The 17,405-nt window shown below is 52.0% G+C and overlaps 8 protein-coding genes across 8 annotated transcripts; 3 read left to right on the top strand and 5 right to left on the bottom strand.

The window, feature by feature from the left end:
• Nucleotides 1–65: 65 nt before the first annotated feature.
• Nucleotides 66–824, top strand: N7458_003233 (MARVEL domain-containing protein; the record flags this gene model as incomplete). The annotated part of the gene is made up of 5 exons (XM_056906616.1): nucleotides 66–128; nucleotides 188–347; nucleotides 405–589; nucleotides 651–694; nucleotides 782–824. The coding sequence occupies 5 exons, from the start codon at nucleotides 66–68 to the stop codon at nucleotides 822–824; spliced, it is 495 nt and encodes a 164-aa protein (XP_056770723.1).
• A 208-nt stretch (nucleotides 825–1,032) lies between these two features.
• Nucleotides 1,033–2,386, bottom strand: N7458_003232 (zinc-dependent alcohol dehydrogenase family protein; the record flags this gene model as incomplete). Its single annotated transcript, XM_056906615.1, has 3 exons — nucleotides 1,033–1,393; nucleotides 1,447–1,804; nucleotides 1,870–2,386. The coding sequence occupies 3 exons, from the start codon at nucleotides 2,384–2,386 to the stop codon at nucleotides 1,033–1,035; spliced, it is 1,236 nt and encodes a 411-aa protein (XP_056770722.1).
• A 1,031-nt stretch (nucleotides 2,387–3,417) lies between these two features.
• N7458_003231 (uncharacterized protein) lies at nucleotides 3,418–4,017 on the top strand (the record flags this gene model as incomplete). The annotated part of the gene is made up of 1 exon (XM_056906614.1): nucleotides 3,418–4,017. One exon carries the CDS (start codon nucleotides 3,418–3,420, stop codon nucleotides 4,015–4,017), a length of 600 nt encoding a protein of 199 aa, XP_056770721.1.
• Nucleotides 4,018–4,589: 572 nt separating this feature from the next.
• Nucleotides 4,590–6,706, top strand: N7458_003230 (uncharacterized protein; the record flags this gene model as incomplete). Its single annotated transcript, XM_056906613.1, has 2 exons — nucleotides 4,590–5,173; nucleotides 5,251–6,706. The coding sequence occupies 2 exons, from the start codon at nucleotides 4,590–4,592 to the stop codon at nucleotides 6,704–6,706; spliced, it is 2,040 nt and encodes a 679-aa protein (XP_056770720.1).
• Nucleotides 6,707–7,091: 385 nt separating this feature from the next.
• On the bottom strand, nucleotides 7,092–8,579 carry N7458_003229 (putative serine/threonine-protein phosphatase; the record flags this gene model as incomplete). The annotated part of the gene is made up of 3 exons (XM_056906612.1): nucleotides 7,092–7,421; nucleotides 7,490–7,983; nucleotides 8,051–8,579. 3 exons carry the CDS (start codon nucleotides 8,577–8,579, stop codon nucleotides 7,092–7,094), a joined length of 1,353 nt encoding a protein of 450 aa, XP_056770719.1.
• A 360-nt stretch (nucleotides 8,580–8,939) lies between these two features.
• N7458_003228 (tRNA threonylcarbamoyladenosine dehydratase) lies at nucleotides 8,940–10,859 on the bottom strand (the record flags this gene model as incomplete). Its single annotated transcript, XM_056906611.1, has 2 exons — nucleotides 8,940–10,379; nucleotides 10,479–10,859. 2 exons carry the CDS (start codon nucleotides 10,857–10,859, stop codon nucleotides 8,940–8,942), a joined length of 1,821 nt encoding a protein of 606 aa, XP_056770718.1.
• A 1,685-nt stretch (nucleotides 10,860–12,544) lies between these two features.
• Nucleotides 12,545–14,117, bottom strand: N7458_003227 (homoserine O-acetyltransferase family protein; the record flags this gene model as incomplete). The annotated part of the gene is made up of 2 exons (XM_056906610.1): nucleotides 12,545–12,793; nucleotides 12,816–14,117. 2 exons carry the CDS (start codon nucleotides 14,115–14,117, stop codon nucleotides 12,545–12,547), a joined length of 1,551 nt encoding a protein of 516 aa, XP_056770717.1.
• Nucleotides 14,118–14,616: 499 nt separating this feature from the next.
• Nucleotides 14,617–16,023, bottom strand: N7458_003226 (glycoside hydrolase family 43 protein; the record flags this gene model as incomplete). Its single annotated transcript, XM_056906609.1, has 2 exons — nucleotides 14,617–15,372; nucleotides 15,430–16,023. The coding sequence occupies 2 exons, from the start codon at nucleotides 16,021–16,023 to the stop codon at nucleotides 14,617–14,619; spliced, it is 1,350 nt and encodes a 449-aa protein (XP_056770716.1).
• Nucleotides 16,024–17,405: the final 1,382 nt, after the last annotated feature.

The raw sequence follows: 17,405 nt of genomic DNA, 5'->3' as shown, positions 1-17,405 counted from the left end.
GATTCTTTGAACAGCTTGGTTATTCACAGAGCAAGTCTAATCATCTTCCTCATTGATCACTCACCATGCCTGTTGTCTCGCGACTCGTTTCTATCCCGCTCCGCATTGCGGAGATCGCCTTTGCAGCCGTATGTCCCGTCGACTCTTGTTGTCTCACCGTAAGGTACTTCTAACACTGGCTTGATAGGTCGTCGCAGGTATTATCGGACACTACCTCGCCTCCCTCGACGGGATTGATGCCTGGCCCCAAGCTCGCTGGATCTACACCGAAGTGATCGCCGGTCTATCCATCCTCTTAGGCTTAATATGGCTAATCCCCTTCTCCTCGGGCTTCTTCTCATGGCCTAGTATGTGCTTTGCCTCGACATGTACAACTTCTGCAAGTATACTGACTTGATATCCAGTTGATATCCTCATTTCCTTTGCTTGGTTTGCTGCTTTCGGTATCTTGGTCGACGCTATTCACCACTTGCCATGCGGCAGCATCTGGTCCTGGCACTTTAGGGGTGATGCTGTTTGTGGGCGCTGGAAGGCTGCCGAGGCGTTCAGCTTCCTCTCCGCTATCATCTGGCTTGTTTCTGCTATTATTGTATGTACATGGTCAGATCAATTTGTTGTGGCGCGCTGCTAATCAAGTATCTCTTTTCCAGGGCCTCTGGTTTACTTTCCGTGTGCGCGACCGTGGTGTTGGAACGTAAGTCGTTCGCATTCATTGTGCTCTTTACTGCACTGAGTAGTCAGTGCTTTCGTTTTGCGATCAATATTGACGTATGTCTCACAGGACTCGCCGCCGCTGGGGCCGCCGTGGGGTTCCTGCTGTCTAAGTTGAACCCGCCATGCAGGGCCGTGAAAGCAGCACGACACGAATATCTCAATTAAGCTGCCCATGGGTGGACAGAGATATGACTTGCATCCGGTCTGCAAAATCTACTCCGACTCCGCACGACCACTAATAATCTGACTAAACCTGATCGTTCTGTGATGCTCTTTTCCTTCTTGTCGTATGTTTCTCATGATTATGAAGCGGACGAATTACGACTTACGTTGATACCCTTGGAGGATACATGATGTGCGTTTGGGGTTTATTGATAGTCGCTCTTTTGAATTAAACTTCTTTCCAGTAAAATTTGTGGGATTGTCGATCATATGATTATTGTAGGTGGTAAGGAATAGCCAGGCCCTCACTCTCGGAATGTCTATATGGTTATCTTGGAAAGGTCTAAAGCTTGAGGACAACCTTTCCAATCTGCTTCCCCCCCAGACATATTGAACCGCCTCCTCGGCTTGTTCAAAGGGAGAAACTTTATCAATAAGATCATCCAGCGGTGTCTGACAAGCCGACAGAGCAGCACAGAAGTCTTCCATGTCATACTTCGACCCTGCGTTGATACCCCTATATTCCATCTCAGTACGTTTCCCGATTTTTCCAAGGTCAATGAATCTTACCTCAGGATGATTCGACGATCAATAATGGTCGGCACTAGCTCGGCAAGGTCCATAGGGTTCTGCTTGGCAAGATACCCAACTTGACTGACGATACCACCACGCCGGGTACATTTCATGCTCTTGACCAAAGATCCGGTCCCTCCATTTTCGACAACAATGTCAACACCCACACCGCCGGTAAGCTCTAAAACCTGATTGTGCCAATCTGGGTTGGTCGCATAGTTGACTGTCAGAATGGGTGGGCTGGAGAACTTGTCTCTCATTTGCTGGAGTTTCCTATCACTCGACGAGCTGAGCACAACCCTCAGCCCGGCAGCTCGTGCAAGTTTCATGGCAAACATACTCACGCCACCGGTCCCTTCAATATGTCATCAATTTAGTTTATCATTTTGCTATGATTATCAAGAATGGGACGGAATCTACCTTGAATGAGCACTGCCTGTCCTATACTCATACCCTTCAAGGCCGACCACGCAGTGACTCCCGCACAAGGAATCGTCGCAGCACTTGTCCAGTCAAGATAGTCTGGGAGCTTGCAAAAGACAGCCTCGTCGAATATAATATGGTTTGCCATAACACCATCCTCGTCTGCAGCAAGCCAAGATCGTCCCACTTCCCGCCCCGAGATATTGTCAGTATCAGTGATGGGCCCGACCCTGTCCCCGATGGCCAAGGCCTTCACCTTCTCACCCACGGCTATGATCTCGCCAGCAGCATCGTTGCAGAGAATACCATTTGGCAGAACTGGCCATGGGTTTCCTCCGTTGGCGATATTGGCGTCTCTGTAATTGATAGCGACAGCGTATACTTTGACCAATACCGAAGTTGGTGCGAGAGGTAATGGTAGAGCCTCTTGCACGAGCTTCAACTTGGGTGTGCCGGGGGTGTAGTCATCGGTTCGACGAAAGGCTCGGCGGGTGGTGACTTGGATGTTTGACATGTTGACAGCTTTAAGATAAATCAATTGAAACAGATAGCGAGCTATCGGTGGTGATGTGTATATACTTCTACTTATAATGACGTGTAGGACGTAATTGGCATGGTTTGTAATCGTGAGGAGATGCTCGGATAATACCGATGGATCTTGATCTCGGGTCAATTGCCAAGTCCCAGTAATAGTTGTAGCGGGCAATATCCCGACCGTGAGTAGCTCTTCCTATAGAATCTGTACCTTTGCCGCGATTACCTCTCGGTCAAGCCGTGTGATGAATTATATCATCGGTCGTACTGTGCGCTTGTCTACGGCCTTTAGTCTTTGAGATGCCGATTACATTGATTGCTACGGCTCGCCCGATTCAAGCAGTTATACCCCGCGATATGCTAAGGTTCGGAGATCGTAATCAGCGTGATAAAACAGTCTATCATCCATGTTTATAAATTGAATAATAGATCTCTTTTCCCGAAGGTGAAAGGCGATTTCCCTAAATATCACAGTCTTCATATATCCTAACCTTTCTCCATTCTCGATTGCTCTTTTCAACCTCATCAGTAAACCATACCGGACCTTCACATCCAACGAATTGATGTATTCCAAGTGGACCTGCCTTCTCAGGCGGCGGCTATCACCTCTCTGGAGGACGAAAATACACCAGCTTCGACGCCACAATCGTTCGCATTACCACGCAGAACGGCATGGAGGGCTGGGGCGAAAGCACTCCGTTCGGCTCAACATTTGTTGCTTCCCACGCTCTCTGAGTCAGATCAGGTACTGCCGAGATCGCGCCGAAACTCATCGGATTGGACCCGCGATGAGTCGACCGTATCAACGAAGTGATGGATGCCGTGCGGGTGGGTCATGAACACGCCAAAGCAGCTCTCGATATTGCCTGTGGGGATGTATTTGGCAAGTCCGTTGGACTTCCAGTGTGCGAATTACTCGGCAGTCGTACGGAGCTGGCACTTCCTCTTATCTCTTCCATTCATGTCGGAGAGCCGGAAGAAATGCGTTCACGTGTGGCCAAGTAGCGAGACATGGGCTATATCGGCCACTCGGTCAAGATCTCTGGAGATCCCTCATCTGATGCCGCTCGCATTCAAGCGTCTCTTGCTGACAGACAATCCGGCGAATTCTTCATTGCGGATGCAAATTGTGGCCTCACAGTTGAAACTGCGCTCCGCATGCTACGACTCCTCCCAAAAGGGTTGGATTTCGTCTTAGAAGCGCCTTGTGCCACGTATCGGGAATATGTGTCTCTCCGACGCAGAGCCAATATTCCAATTCGTATTTACGAGCTGGCAATATCTGAGCCTTCGATTATACAACTTATCGCCGATGACGCCGCAGAGGGAATTGGAATCAAAATCACCAAGAATGGTGGGCTAACCAAATCTCGCCGTATACGAGATATATGTCTGGCAGCTGGGTACACCTTCAGTGTTCAGGATACCGTCGGTTCGGATATTGCTTTTGCTGCTATTGTTCATCTTGGTCAAACAGAGCCGGAGAAATTCTTGCGCTGTGTTCTCGAGACCCGCGATATGGTGACGCTGAAGACGGCGGATGGTCCATTCAACGTTGAAGGAGGCCGTATCACAGCGCCTAATGTGCCGAGTGGACCTACGATCAGTTAAATTCCACGGCATTTTTAAATGGTCAGCTTGATTGACCTTTTTGGAGAAAGCTCTCACCACGAGGGAATACGCAGAGCTTTGCCTATTGTGGTGATAAGCTGGGGCTCCCACGCGGTTGTCATCGAGGAGTGTCGCAGATGCCACGGAAAGCCGAGAGTATAGGAGGAGCAGGTTGATTTGATGTAGTCAAGCGATTTCTTGTTGTGGAATGGCGGTGCGGACTTTTCATCGTGATTCGTTTTCTGCTTTGCACCTCGTACCAATGCCTGTTTCTAGAAGTATGACCTCGTATCCTAGCACTGCCTCATATGTTTCTGAAATTTGGCTGGAGGTTTCGAACCGATGGAACCCACTGGACATCTCCTAATTATCAGCGTTATATTATGATCATTATTAGTTAATTATTCACTTTATCAGTCATAACACCCCTGCCGATCGATGATTCGAGCACTTAAACGGGCTCCAAGGGGGCTCCATACTTAGCAGCTTGGCAAAATGGGGACCATCCACGCTGACGCGATCACTTTCTGGAATGGCAACTCCTCAGTCCTCGTCCTCCCCATCATGCGAAAATGCATTCACAAAGGGATGTGAACGATGAAAGCAAGGCCAATGCTTCATTGTCTGGTGAGCCAGCGAGCCCAACCTTTTCCCTTGAGGACCTGAGTCTGCCGCACTACAAAGACGAAGAAGACTGGGAGAGAATCCGACGCGCCCAGAGCCGCGCCCGGGCCCGAGTCAGCGGCGAATACGGCGATCTAGAGCTGGGCAGTGTACCGCTCTTGCCAGCGGGGCATCCAGATGAACATCGCGATCTGGACGACTCGGATTCGGACTTTTTCGACTATGAGGAGCAGGGGCTGCATCGGCACGACCCGTCGTTGTCCTGCACTTTCGCTGGCTTCTGTGTCTGGTTGCGCGGGCCGGTCCCGCCGCATGTTTACCACATCAAGCCCTGGTTTCCACGATGGCAGGCTATGCCCGCGCGTTTAGTCGAGCGGTGGGCGCCGCGAAAGGGTCTGAAGATTGCGCTGCTCGCTGGCGGGTTGATCTTTTGGATTGCCGTGTTTTTTGCTTCGCTGCAGGCATCCGTGGCTGGCCAAGAGGTCTTGGGATACGGCCAGCCGGTGAAACTGTCGTGTCACCAGCGTCTGTGGTGCGTTTTGAACTAAAATTTGGACAGGTCGAGTCCATCTGGAATGGTGGACAAAGTGGCTAATTGTGGAATACCAGGACCAATGCTACGGATTGTGGTCTGAATGGGGACCTTTGTCTTCCATTCGATGAGCAGTCATTCGCTTTCAGCTGCCCAGCAGGCTGCTCTACCGCCATCATCCTGGAGCCGTACGATATCGGTAACCAGTCGTATAACTATAGGCACCTCGTCATCGGAGGGCAACCCTTCCGGATGGACGGTCGCGTCAGTGGGCTGTACCGCGGTGACTCCTCGATCTGCGCATCGGCCCTGCATGCCGGGGTAATCAGCGACAGCAAAGGTGGCTGTGGTATCCTACATCGTCGTGGAAAGCGAGATAACTTCCAGAACTACACCAAGAATGGCATCGAGAGTATTCCTTTTAAGCCGTCCTTCCCAATGTCGTTTGTCTTGACGCGACAGGCATCTTCCTCGGGGTCGAGCGAGGCCAAGTTAATAGAATGCTTCGATATTCGCTGGTCGCTATTTGCTTTCACCGTGTTCGTCACGGCGATATTTTCGATGACGGTCACTTCAGCGCCAGTCTTTTACAGCATCACCTTCTTCATAGTGTGGTTCCAAGTCGCCATGGCCTCTGACCCACCTGGCTCGAGGGGCTTCTACGGCTTGTTACAGATTGGCCTAGGCCGGTTCCTCCCCGGCGCCTTTGTCGGATTCGCCTTATATTACTTCTGCGTACGCAAGACTCTCGGCAATCTCCAAGCACACGTGGATAAGACAATCCTATGGCTGGGAGGCTGCTGGGTCGGTGCCTTGAACAGCGATACTTTTGACCGTATCCCCATCTCCCGCCTCACGCCACACGACCTTCAACAGCAGCCCGGTGCTATCACAGCCCTCATCATCATCATTGGCATCCTCATCGTAGCCATATTAATCCAGGCACACGCCTTCCGCCGCGAGGGCCGTCTACTATCGATTCTACGCCTCTACGGTATCATGCTTATCGGCATCATCGTGCTCATCCTCGTGCCGCACATGAACCTCCGCATCCACCACTACATCCTTGCACTCCTCCTCATCCCAGGCACAACACTCCAGACCCGTCCCAGCCTCCTGTTCCAGGGCGTAATGCTTGGTCTATTCATCAACGGCATTGCCCGCTGGGGCTTCGACTCGATCCTTCAAACACCAGCCTCCCTCCTCGAAGGCGGTCGTCTGGGCACGATTCCACCACCCATGAACCCACCGCACATCGAGGACCGGCACCATATCGTCTTCTCCTTCCCTGATATCCCCCCACATGTCGACGGGATCAGTGTGATCGTCAACGATGTGCTGCGGTATCAGGGGCTCAAGTCGAAAGATAGCAACTCCGTGCCGGACTTTGCTTGGTCAAGACTGCACAATGGTCAACCTGAGTACTTCCGGCTAGGGTATGTCCATCTCAATGCATTGGGTGGTGTTTGGTATGAGGATTTCTCGGTGGCCTCGACGTGGGTTATTGATGGCGACTTTTACTATCCGGGATAGATATTGGAAGTCGTGTGTGTTTTTATTTTAAGTATTCTGGAATCTTTTTTCTACCGTCTTATTAGATGAGGAACTTGGGACGTGTACAGCATTATCGGATATAGGCATTAGAATCATTACGGGACGTTGGATTTTGTTTCAAAATGATTTTTTGTTCGCAGAAGCAACCGAGTTCCAACGGCGAGTCGTGCAATGCAAATGTAAGAGCAGACTGAAAAATCGAAAAGTACCAACTCCGATAGAATGAAAATGACACAGCCACCATCGCGGCGGACCCAATGCCCCAGAAGGAGTGAATCCAGCTAATATACAGACCTCACGATCAAAATCAAAACGCCAAACCAAATGCAATGCGAGTCATTGACCAGAAATTGTGTACGGGTGATCAATCGTCCTTTCTAGCCTTGTTGGCCTTCTTATCCTGTTTCTCCTTCTTCTCCCTCTTCTCTTTACCATCCTTCTTCTCCTTGTTGTCCTTGGAGTAGTCTTCCTTACAGTTCACTTGCACGAGGCTTTGCTTGCCGCCATCCTCAATGACCAAAGCAGTCAATTTACCGCCCTTCACGCATCCCGAGTCAAGACCCTTGGTATATGTTCGGATCTTGAGACCTGTTTTGGCATCGTGACCGTAGATAACGGTCGTAGTTTGAGAGTGGGGATCTGCATGTGAAGTTTTGAGGCTCGAGTGGAGAATAGACTGGTGCTTGTCAAACATCTAACGAAACAGATCAGTCAAAAGTGACCCTTGAATGATAGTCCTTCGTATGCAAAAAGATAGCTTACCTTAGCCCACTTCATACCCTCGGCCGACGGGTTAGGAACATGCGTGTCAAGGTCAATGGTTCGCATCGTCATCACCGTCGAGGGATCCTGCTTCCCGAGCTCCACGCCCGGTACCAGACCTGCATGTACAACGACTACTTGGCCCATACCCGTGATAAAGCCAACTTCCAAGATGACCGGGCAGGCGTCAAGCCACCGTGCTTGCTCGTCGCTCAAAGAGCGGGCGAGCGTGCGTTCTTTGGCTTCCTTTTCTGAAGGCTCATGTAGCTTGACGTTCTTCTCGTCGCCGGTCAAGAGGGTGTTCATCGTCACCATCTCATGTCGGAGAAGCAGGATGCGGTCCTCGTGATTACCACGTACACATGACGCTCCAAGCTCGCGGGCAAGGTCTACGACGCCAGCGCTATCGGGTCCCTTGTTGATTATATCACCCGTGAAAATGAGATGGTCTCCATCTGCTGTGGAGAATTCGACCTTTTTGAGCAATTGAAGCACTAAAAGAAAAGAGCACGAGTCAGCAAATCCACACGTCTTCAAATATGACACAAGAATAAGACCTACACTCTTCCTTGCACCCATGTACATCCCCAACCACGATCAGACGCTTCTCACTCCTCGATCCCCTCGACTCGCCCTCGGTGGGGGCTACAGGCACCAGCGAAGGATTCAACGTCCGAATGTGAGTCAAGTCATCAAATCGAGGAAGCGAGTTGCTTCCGAACCATCCTCCGACCTCCTCTTTCAAGGCAGGATCTAGCGCGTGTAGCAGTGTGCCACGCTCCTCTAGACGAGGGTATAGAACCATCACCCACCCGATCCAGCCGAGCAGGAACAGAGCGAGGTAGACGAGTACGTAGCGGCGGAAGCGCGGGGCGGAGATGATAGATAGAGCGATCTGGACGCAGCCGGGGTCTTTATAATCAGACGATGAGGAGAGGGAGCGGTAGGCTGGAGTGGATTGCCAGCCGTTGCGGACAGAGTCGATTAGGGGTCTTGAGGGGCGGGAGATACGAGAGGAGGATGAGGAAGGGTGGTTGGTCGTGTGATTGTAAGGGTCGCCGAGTTCGTGGTCGGAGTCGTAGGAGGCCATGGTGGTGTGGCGTTATTTGGGATGGATACTCGGGACATGTAAGCAGAGGAGGAGATTCAGGTCGGGCGACCGAAACAACCACCGTCTTTCAGAGCGAGTGGTCGTCGAAGGCTGCGCTCTGCACGAGCAGTGGATAGCTTGGCAAGATTGCGGTTGTTGGGCTTGGCAGTCTCGGAGTTTGCGGAGTTGCCTGGAGGGCGGAGAGGGATGATAAACAAACCCAACAAGAGAACAACAAGAACTAACTGCCCAACTCACGACTTGAGCTTCCGCTAAAATTATTTCAACAGTTTAATCTTACTTCTCTCACTTTACATTCGTTGATACCGTTAGTTTTGATTCTCTCAAATAATACACAAGTTATTGCACTTGAAAGTACTCTTCAGTCTGCTTTTTCCACTCTTCGGTTTCCCTTTTCCGCAGGCTCACCCGCTGCAGAACTGTCTCATCATATAACTCCTCAACCTTCTTTCCCCCACGAAGCACTTCACGTTCGTGACGGGTCGCCTCGTCTTTCGTCATACAGACCAACTCCGCCGCATCAAGTCTAAACAGCTTCTGTCCGTCTTTCTCCCAGGTGAGATCCATCTCAAACCCTTGCGATGGGACCTGCCAAGGAATCAGCACTAGGCGGTTAGGTAGGCCAGTAACAACGCTTTTGCCTCGGTAAATCTCCTCCACGATGTACTGAATGTCATCCTTGCTGATGGGAAGACGGAGGCCTGTGGGATCTTGACCGGCGACTTGGCGCACTTGCTTCTCCATGAAGCCTGTCAGAGCGGCCAGAATAGTATCGTACAGCTTGTCGCGGCCCTTTCCAGCCGTGTTGTAGTCAATCGGGTAGCAAGACACGCTGCAGATGACATGATTGGCCAGGGTGTAGCCAAAGACAGCGGGCATCGTGCCCAAGACGGGGAGAATGCGGACTCGGAAGTCGGGAAGGACACTCAGCTCGCCCACCTTGCCCTTGTTGAACTCATCCTCGGCCAGTGGGAGCAGGCTAGCCTTGCCGGGTCCGGTTCTTTCGGTCGAGAAGACAGTCGGAATGCCGGTGGTGACTCCCAGCATCTTCAACCGACGCCGTGTGCTGCGACACAGTGGGTCATCAGTGCTGGTAGAAATATCTCCAACCACGACACGAGTTGGATCTGACTTGCACCCAGCACCCATCGACGAGATCACGGGCAAGCCATTCTTATGGCAGTAGTGCAGCAGATCCACCTTGGATGTAATGTTATCAATGCAATCCAGGACGTAGTCTGGCCGACGGCCCTCTCCTTCGTGTGTCAGGGTCCATGGACCGAGAAGATCATCTGCAGCATCCTTGCTGAAAAGCTCATTGCGGCAATCGAACATCACCCATGGCGCAATCTGCTCCAACCGCCTCCTAATACAGTGTACCTTTGGAGTTCCCACATCTGCTAGTGTAGCGAGAGCGTGGCGGTTCAGCGAAGACAATGTCACTTGATCAAAATCGATCAGACGAATCTTGGATACACCAGAACGAGCAAGAGTCGCAGCAGCATGGGATCCAACGCCACCACAGCCGACAACGATGATGTAGGATCCTCGGAGCTTCGCAAGACCTTCATCTGTGAGGAAGACACGGTTCCGGGCAAGTTGTTCGAGAATCAAGTCTAAATTGTATTGGAATCGGGTTAGCTTCTTACAAGACAGAAGTATAGAAGGGTCCGAACCATCATCGTAGTCACCCTGTTGCGCCCTGCGAGCCAGAGCTGCGCTGCGCTCGTCTTCCTTACTCAGAGGAATTCCAGTGTCAGCGGCACCATATTGTGTCAGCTATACTCCAATAAGTCAGTCGTCTGCCCAAATGCACACTCTGCGGCCCAAGCTCGACCGAGAAACCAGAGCTCAAAAATCCCGCTCGTCAGAGCTCACCTTCGCCGCAGGATGCTCATCATCAAGCACCGGAATAGAAGCCTTCAAATCATGAACGGCCTCCGTCCTCTTATAAGCCTGGTATCCAAAAATGGCACCTGCAACGGCAGCACCGGACAGCACCGCCGTAGTCGCAAGCTGCGAAGTTTGCGATCCGGCCTGCCGGTGAAACCAAGAGGACATATTTCCAAACACTCCTTTCTCACTAGTATCCTGTCCTCGGGCCTGCGCTTCCAATTGCTGTAATTCTTCGCGGGTGCGTGGGCGGTGGGGAATCCGAGCAGTTTCGGCGAATCTAGCATCCAGGTCGTCAGAATCGAATCCGTAGTCTAAATCGGCGTCGTCAGGGGCTTGCCACCATTTGGAGGCTGGAGGGGCCATGTTTGTAGGAGATATTAGGAGCGCTTACCGTCACAAACACCCGTTGGTACTGTCGGCCTCTTATAAGGAATATGTAGCTGCAAGCCATGCGCTCATCAGTGGAACCACGAAAGACGCTATCACGTGAGGGGCCGCGGTCCTCGAACGCCAAAACCGACGACACGTCGGCGCGTGGGGAACTTTTTACATCTCGCGCTGTTGGCGCTGCAGGTATGTTCACGAACAAGACCCGGTTTCGTCACGATAGATGCATTTGAGATGCTAATCTCTGTCGCCAGATCTGATAGCATCCTGTTATCTGTCAGTCTCAATGACGATATCCCTCACATAAGAGCTTCTCACGACACGTCCGGGTTTCACTGGATTGGGTTGTGTGGACTTCATCCCTCGGCGGCCTGGCTGCAGCTTGTGGAAGGAGACATGTTGCCTGTTGTGGGTGACTGAGAAAACGAACAGAGATCCGAGAGACTCTCGACGAACACTGTTCTTTCACACCTTGGCCCTGCTGTTTGTCGTGTATTGATGCCCAGACATGACGAACAAATCAGCCGGGCCTTCATGTACATACTAACATAACCCAGAATAGAATTTCCTCTCCCGATTCGTCTTTTTCCCCTTCTTCTTGTATCTAGGACCTCCATTTCCGTTTGAGAGCCCGCCCAATGACGAAGACATTCTGTCGCACACTCTGAGGATCTGTATATGATACGCTCCGTCTGTACACCTTTAAAGGCAACGGCGTCGAGCATACCGGTGACGAGTGACACAAAAAGGTAGTTTTCAATCCGAGGGTATGAGCTGTTCAACACGTCATCATGTTCATAATAAACAGGCAGATCCCAAAATAATGAATTACTCGCTTCGGTTAATCTCCCTTCCTTCATTCTTCTTCAACTTATTCAAGCCTTCGCTTTTGCCTTTTGCCCGTTGATGAATCCAAAGCCAATTCTGCAGGCAACCGACGCCGTGGATGTTTATCAAACATCTCATGATCTGGTTGCCGGTGACTACACAATTGGGAGCTTTTCTGAGGGCAAAGTCGGTTCTTTCATACATGCACCGATTCTAAAATACAGACTTCTCGAGGTTCGAAAGGGCGTGTGGGCGAAAATCGGCTCGCTGGGTCGGTGAATTCCAAGATTGCGAACTGGAGATTCAGTGTTGGTCCGGATTGTGGCATTCTAGCAGTTCCTTCTCTACATCTGGCCATTTACTGAGACCGTCAAGGACAACAATGTCTGATCGCCCCGAATACTGAATCTTCGGATCGTACTCTTGGAATTCGTCGACCCGGCAAGCCCTTGAGTCTTCTATATCGCGAGGTTTACCCATGCAGGGTCTCAGTAAAACCTGAAAGGCAGAAAGCTACATCGCGAGATGGGGTCCTAGCGCTGTTTACCTCCATAGCATGCCAGAAGTTCATGTCAAGACCTTGCCCTTGACGACTGTGCAGGGATTGGCTTGTGATTATATTTGACGCGCTGCCTATACAGACTGTTATTTGAGAGGGAAATATAGCTCAAAGAGATATGAACAAAAGACTCGTATTTCGTTCAAGATACAAAACGCCAGCTAATGCAATATTTTGACCGTCGCGCGCTGCGAAATAAATATACAAATGGCCAGTAAATAAACACAAAATCTCGCTCATCTTCAAATGACAAACCATGTCGGCCCCGCAGATTTTACTTCAAGAAGCGGCCCAATGCACCACCGATGTTCTTAAGATCCAACAGGAAGGTATCATGACCGAAAAGCGAGAGGTCCTCGCCCAATTCAATGTGCTCGACGGTCGTGTTGCCGCCTGCACGGAGGGTCTCGGCAATCTCGCGCTGCTGCCAGGCAGGGAAAAGGATGTCGCTGGCGACGCCCATGACGAGAACTCGGTGGTTCTTCAGAGGGGCGAGACCCATGACTAGGTCTTGTGGGGGGTCCTTCGGGTTCGGTGGGTGTTACGGACTGGTTGGCAGGAGGAACTGAGGCTGTGGCCTCGGGTTGTTCCTCGTATGGCTTGTCAGGCAGGGTTAGACTGCAAGCGGGATCGGATACCTCCGACGAGACGTCGCCGCGCGCAATGCGAGACTCGGCCTCTGCGCGGCGGCGACGGGTTTGAGTCTGGTGCTCATGGCCGAGATCGAAGAGGTCCATGGCCTTGGACACATATAGCAGACTGTTGGGGTCATACTCCAAGCAGAATTTCTCGCCGGCGTGGTCCAGGTATGTCTCGATAAGGAAGTCTGGGCACAATGCAGGCTGCTTGCTGGGGTCGGCCCGACGACGACCGAACCGCATTTCCCATTCAGGCCCGCTGCGGTAAGTGACTGTCGCAATCTCTCGCGCCAACTTCATCCCCGAGTGTGGCGGGATCGCATCATAGTAGAAACCTCGCGCCCACTTCGGGTCCATCATCAGCACCTGTCGCTGTGTGTGCCGCATCGCAATACTGTACGGGTGACTGCGAGCGCAGCCGCTGATGCTAACGATCTTACCCACGCGCTCGGGGAACAGGACACCCGCAGCCAAACTTTGCATACCGCCCATGCTTGACCCGACGGATGCTGCCAGCTTTTGAATGCCCAGGCCATCCAGAAGACGGAACTGAGCACGCACCATGTCATCCAGTGTTAAGATTGGGAAGCGCGTCGCATACCGCTGCCCATCCGAGGGATCTACCGAGGATGGCCCCGTGCTGCCGTAGCAGCCACCCAGCACATTCGTGCAAATCACATAGTACTTGTCCGTATCCAGAGGTAGACCGGGTCCAATAAACTTCTCCCACCAGCCGGGCTTCGGATTGGAGACTGTGCTGTGCGCATGACTAGACGCCGACAATCCCGTGTGCAAGAGGATCACATTGCTCTTGTCTGCATTCAACTGACCCCACGTCTCATATGCAATATCGAACTCCGGCAGGACACCGGCCCAGTCAAGTAGCAAGGGCTCCTCACAGTGAAACCGTTCATGCTGGCCCGTCGTGTAGGAGGGTTCGGGGCCCGACTGCAAGGACCGGGCAGATAGTAGTTCTGACTTGGCGTCCTGGGCATCGAGGCAGGGGAAGGACATTGCCGGGTTTGTCGAGTCTCTCGATGTCGCCGTTGCTGCGGAGGACTTGCGCGGACCCGCGGTATGGAGTGCTTTCGAATGTGCCGATAACGGCCGACTTGCGCCGGAGAGGAAAGATGCTGGCTCATGGGGTCGCCATTGTGTGGCCCGGAGCGTGCGCGACGCAGAGCGGACGACACCCTGGAGCGAACGCATTGTGACGAGCTGTAGAAAGGGAAAAAGACCCACTGGCAGTTGCAATTGTCAGCTGTCGAAGACGGTCATATTATATTTCCTGATTACAGAGGCGGAGATGGTTGATTGACTGCCTGAGGCCGCACTGATGCATGGCGTCATCAGGTCGTCCCCTGATTGGCGGGCGCACTATTGTTTCCCGCGGACCTTATTCGTGTGCTCCACTACTACAAGTACTGTATACCTATACGCTTATTACTGAACTTGATAGTGAGATGGTAGTCATATGATGTATGTGAACTTTATGAAAATGAGGCTCTCTATTCATACAATGCTAATAACGCCTCGCCATCCTAAAAAGAAGGTCTATAAACTATCACACGGGTATCAGTTGGTCCAACACAAAGTAAACAAATCAAAAGAAGGCTCCAAATGCTTCGATGCAATGCAAACGCCAACTAAGGAGGAAATGACGATTTCAGCCCACGCTCTGCATACCGCTGATCTAGGTTTGATCAGCCTATTGGGTGCTGTCGGCAATGGAAGTGGTGGTAGTAGTAGTGTTCGTAGAGTTTGAGGAAACAGTGCCGACGATTTCAAGGGTCGCCATAATGATAGTGTTATTGGAAGATCGAATGTCGACACCGCCGGCATACATGCACCGGTAGCCATCGCAGTTGGCGTGGAAGACAATCTTGGTGCCATCGTACGACAAAGTCGCACCACCAGGGGCCTTGAGCCCAAAGTCATTCGTCTGTAACAATGGACGGTCGGCACGGGTATAAGGACCCTTGACCGATTTTGCGTGGGCATACTTCACATTGTAACCCAGCGAGGTGAAGCAATGGGACGAGAAAAAGAGGTAGTAGGTTCCGTCGTCTTGGCGGATGATGTTGGGCGCTTCGATAAGCGGGCCATCGGTGTCGTTGATGTTGAGGATGATCTCGGGCTCACCAACCTTGGTGATGCCGTCGCTTTCTAGCTCTTGGAGGATGAGTGGGACGGGGCGCAGCGGCTTGATGCTGTTGCCGCACCATCCACCACTGCCGACGCTGTTTCCGTCACCCTTGTAGACCACGTAGAGCTTGCCGTCGGCATCTCTGAATGGCGAGGGATCAATGGCGCCGCCATACTGGTGAGGGCAGGCTAAAGATTCCTTGAGGGGAATATAAGGTCCCAGGGGATCTGTGCCGTTCGAGACTGCCGCTCCGATACAGTGATGATTTTTGAAATTGTTCGTCTGGCCTGCGTAGTAGAGAACGAATTTTCCATCGTCCTGTATAAATGTTAGATATCAGAGTCTTTGATCGTTTCTATGATGAAAGGAACTTACCCGCTGGATCACATCCGGCGCCCAGTGGTTGACGGCAACCTCCCAGTCTCCTAGAGTTGGCATCGCATCATAGCCCTCATGCAGAGTCCAGTTCACAAAGTCGGTCGAAGTCGCAACGGGGACATGAATCGACAGCGGGTCATGCTTATGGGGGTTGGTTCCATAGGCATACCAGGTGCCGTTGTGGTTGAGGAGTCCAGGGTCGGGGAAATTGTGAATCGCATAGACAGGCTTGTTTTCCAGGATACGATAACTGGGGTCCTCGTGCTTAGTTGGGTACAACTTGTACACATCTCCCGGGTCTTTGTGTTTATGAGCCCTCGTCAGGACAATCGGGAGAGTAATGACGAGAACCAAAATAGCCACGATCAAGAATCCGAGAGCGCTAAGGATGATAATTCGTCGCTTGGTGAAGGGGCGCGCAAAGAGTCGCGAGAAGAGTCCCTTCTTCTTTTCATCTTGGGCATTACCAAGTTGTTCATGTTCCGATTGAGGCCCACTGCTAGAGAGCTGACTTCCAGTGAGGGATTGAACAGATGCTGTGGCCTTGGGGGGCTTGTCCTTGGAACGAGCAGATGCGAAGAAGTCCAGCATCTTGAGAGAGGGCCGAGAAGTCTTCGAGGCGCATTCACAGTCCCAGTGTCGGTAGAAATTTATTTCTGGGCTGAGGTGAGCCCCAGCTCCTGTAGTCGAGTTGGTCGATAAATAAAGCAAAATCAGCAGGGACTATGCGTGCGGCTGTGAGATGGACAAGGCTTTGCACACCGAGTCAATAGGGGATAATACGTGAGGTGTGCAAAAGGCTGTCCATCACGCACCAACCGAGATGCTGCTTTATGGTAGATCCTGGGGGCCGAAATAAATGGAAAGGAGGCCATGGGGGTGGCTTTTGCCTTTAAGTTATACTGTGTGGAGTCTACGGGGGCCACAGTGGTGCGGCTAACGTACGCGGGTGAGAAAAAGAGAAAAATAGATATGAAACGGGGTCCAAAGAGCCGACACGCGACCGATTGGCTGGTCGTTAGGCAGCCAGGTAGTTCAATCAGCCGAGTAGAATGGAGAGCCCCAGCAAGAGGAGGCTTTCAGATCATTCGGGCCAATCCATGGCATCGGGCCGTGACAAGAGGGGGGACATTTCATAATCTGGTCAAGGTCAGACATCAATCACACAACCAGCGGTTACAATGAGACCATGGACCCTTGTGTTGTGAGGGATTTGTGGTCTAAAAAAGTGGACTTGCCACATCACGAAGACCCCAGCAATCCTGTAATGAGCGGGTTGCTGCATCGCAGCTTGGGGGCGATCCGTGGACCCTTTCCAATATGGTCCCCATCCTGTCTCTCCAGTCCGCGCAGGCAGTGGCCATCAGGAGCGTGAGAATCGAATCCCCCGCAGGCCAAGCTTTTGGGGAGCGACCAGCAAGGGGGTAGACAGGCCAATCAAGGACAAGGCGCTGTCAGCCTGACCCCATTCGCTTTCCGGTTTGGGTTTAGCGGTGGACCCCGTTGTCTCCTGTTGATCCCCTTGGACTGTTGGCTGTGCACTCGTCGCTTTTGCTTTGAGCGCCCAAAGGCGACAACAGAACTCGCTTGGGGTCATGCTGATACGAATGGTCTGCGGGGAAGCGAAGCGCCCCCAATTGTGTCTGCGTATCCGTCCGCTATACGAGTACGCCTTCGGAGGTTATTCTGAGGGTCTCACGGCAGGTAGCGTGGGGTGGTCTTGTCAAAGTTTCACAGTGGGGGCCCCTCGAGTCCAGACAGATGGGCAAGTCGTCTCCGCCAGGCAGCACGATTTGATCGCATCGGGTCTCGGTCACATTCCAATTGTGCTTCCATGGGTCGCCATTCGAGGGAGTATCTCTGACAGAGAATGTCGATTGACGACGTTTTTCGCAAAGAATTGGAGATTCGATCTCAGGTGCATTCAGGACTCACATTGTGATTGATGGACGAGAGTTGGACCGCCGAGTGCC

This window comes from Penicillium daleae (assembly GCF_028827525.1).
Source record: "Penicillium daleae strain IBT 16125 chromosome Unknown utg000002l_segment0_segment0, whole genome shotgun sequence".
In the NCBI taxonomy this organism is placed as follows: domain Eukaryota; kingdom Fungi; phylum Ascomycota; class Eurotiomycetes; order Eurotiales; family Aspergillaceae; genus Penicillium; species Penicillium daleae.
This window is presented reverse-complemented; position numbering and strand designations above follow the sequence as displayed.